Raw genomic sequence first — 249 nt, forward strand, 5'->3', positions numbered from 1 at the left:
GTTTTTAGGGCCCCCGGTCCCCTGGCGCCTGCCATCCTCATCCCTCTCCTCCTGCTGCTGCTCTGCATCGCCTGCTGTTGCTGCGGAGCCGGCCCAGCAGATGCTAGAGACAGGTATGGTTTATATTTTGCAACCTTTGACGCAAACCCCTGTCTCCTGTATCCCTTCCTGCCTTTCTCCCCTCCGCAGGGCGGCCGTGCCGGACGACGATGTGGTGGCCAGGATGAAGCACCACGTGCGGGGGGCGCT

The 249-nt window shown here is 62.7% G+C and overlaps 1 protein-coding gene across 1 annotated transcript in view; it reads left to right on the forward strand.

Annotated features, from left to right (window-relative positions):
* Positions 1-249, forward strand: part of LOC104164239 (scavenger receptor class F member 1-like) — a gene marked incomplete at its 5' end in the record, with an annotated part of 2,697 nt that overhangs the window by 699 nt on the left and 1,749 nt on the right. The window contains 2 exon segments of the mRNA XM_009703516.1: positions 9-174; positions 176-249. The exon segment at positions 176-249 is cut by the window's right edge and continues 1 nt beyond it. Of these exon segments, the coding sequence (XP_009701818.1) occupies positions 9-174; positions 176-249 (240 nt within the window).

The sequence above is a fragment of the Cariama cristata genome, unplaced genomic scaffold (genome assembly GCF_000690535.1).
Source record: "Cariama cristata isolate BGI_N322 unplaced genomic scaffold, ASM69053v1 scaffold20577, whole genome shotgun sequence".
Taxonomy (NCBI): Eukaryota; Metazoa; Chordata; class Aves; order Cariamiformes; family Cariamidae; genus Cariama; species Cariama cristata.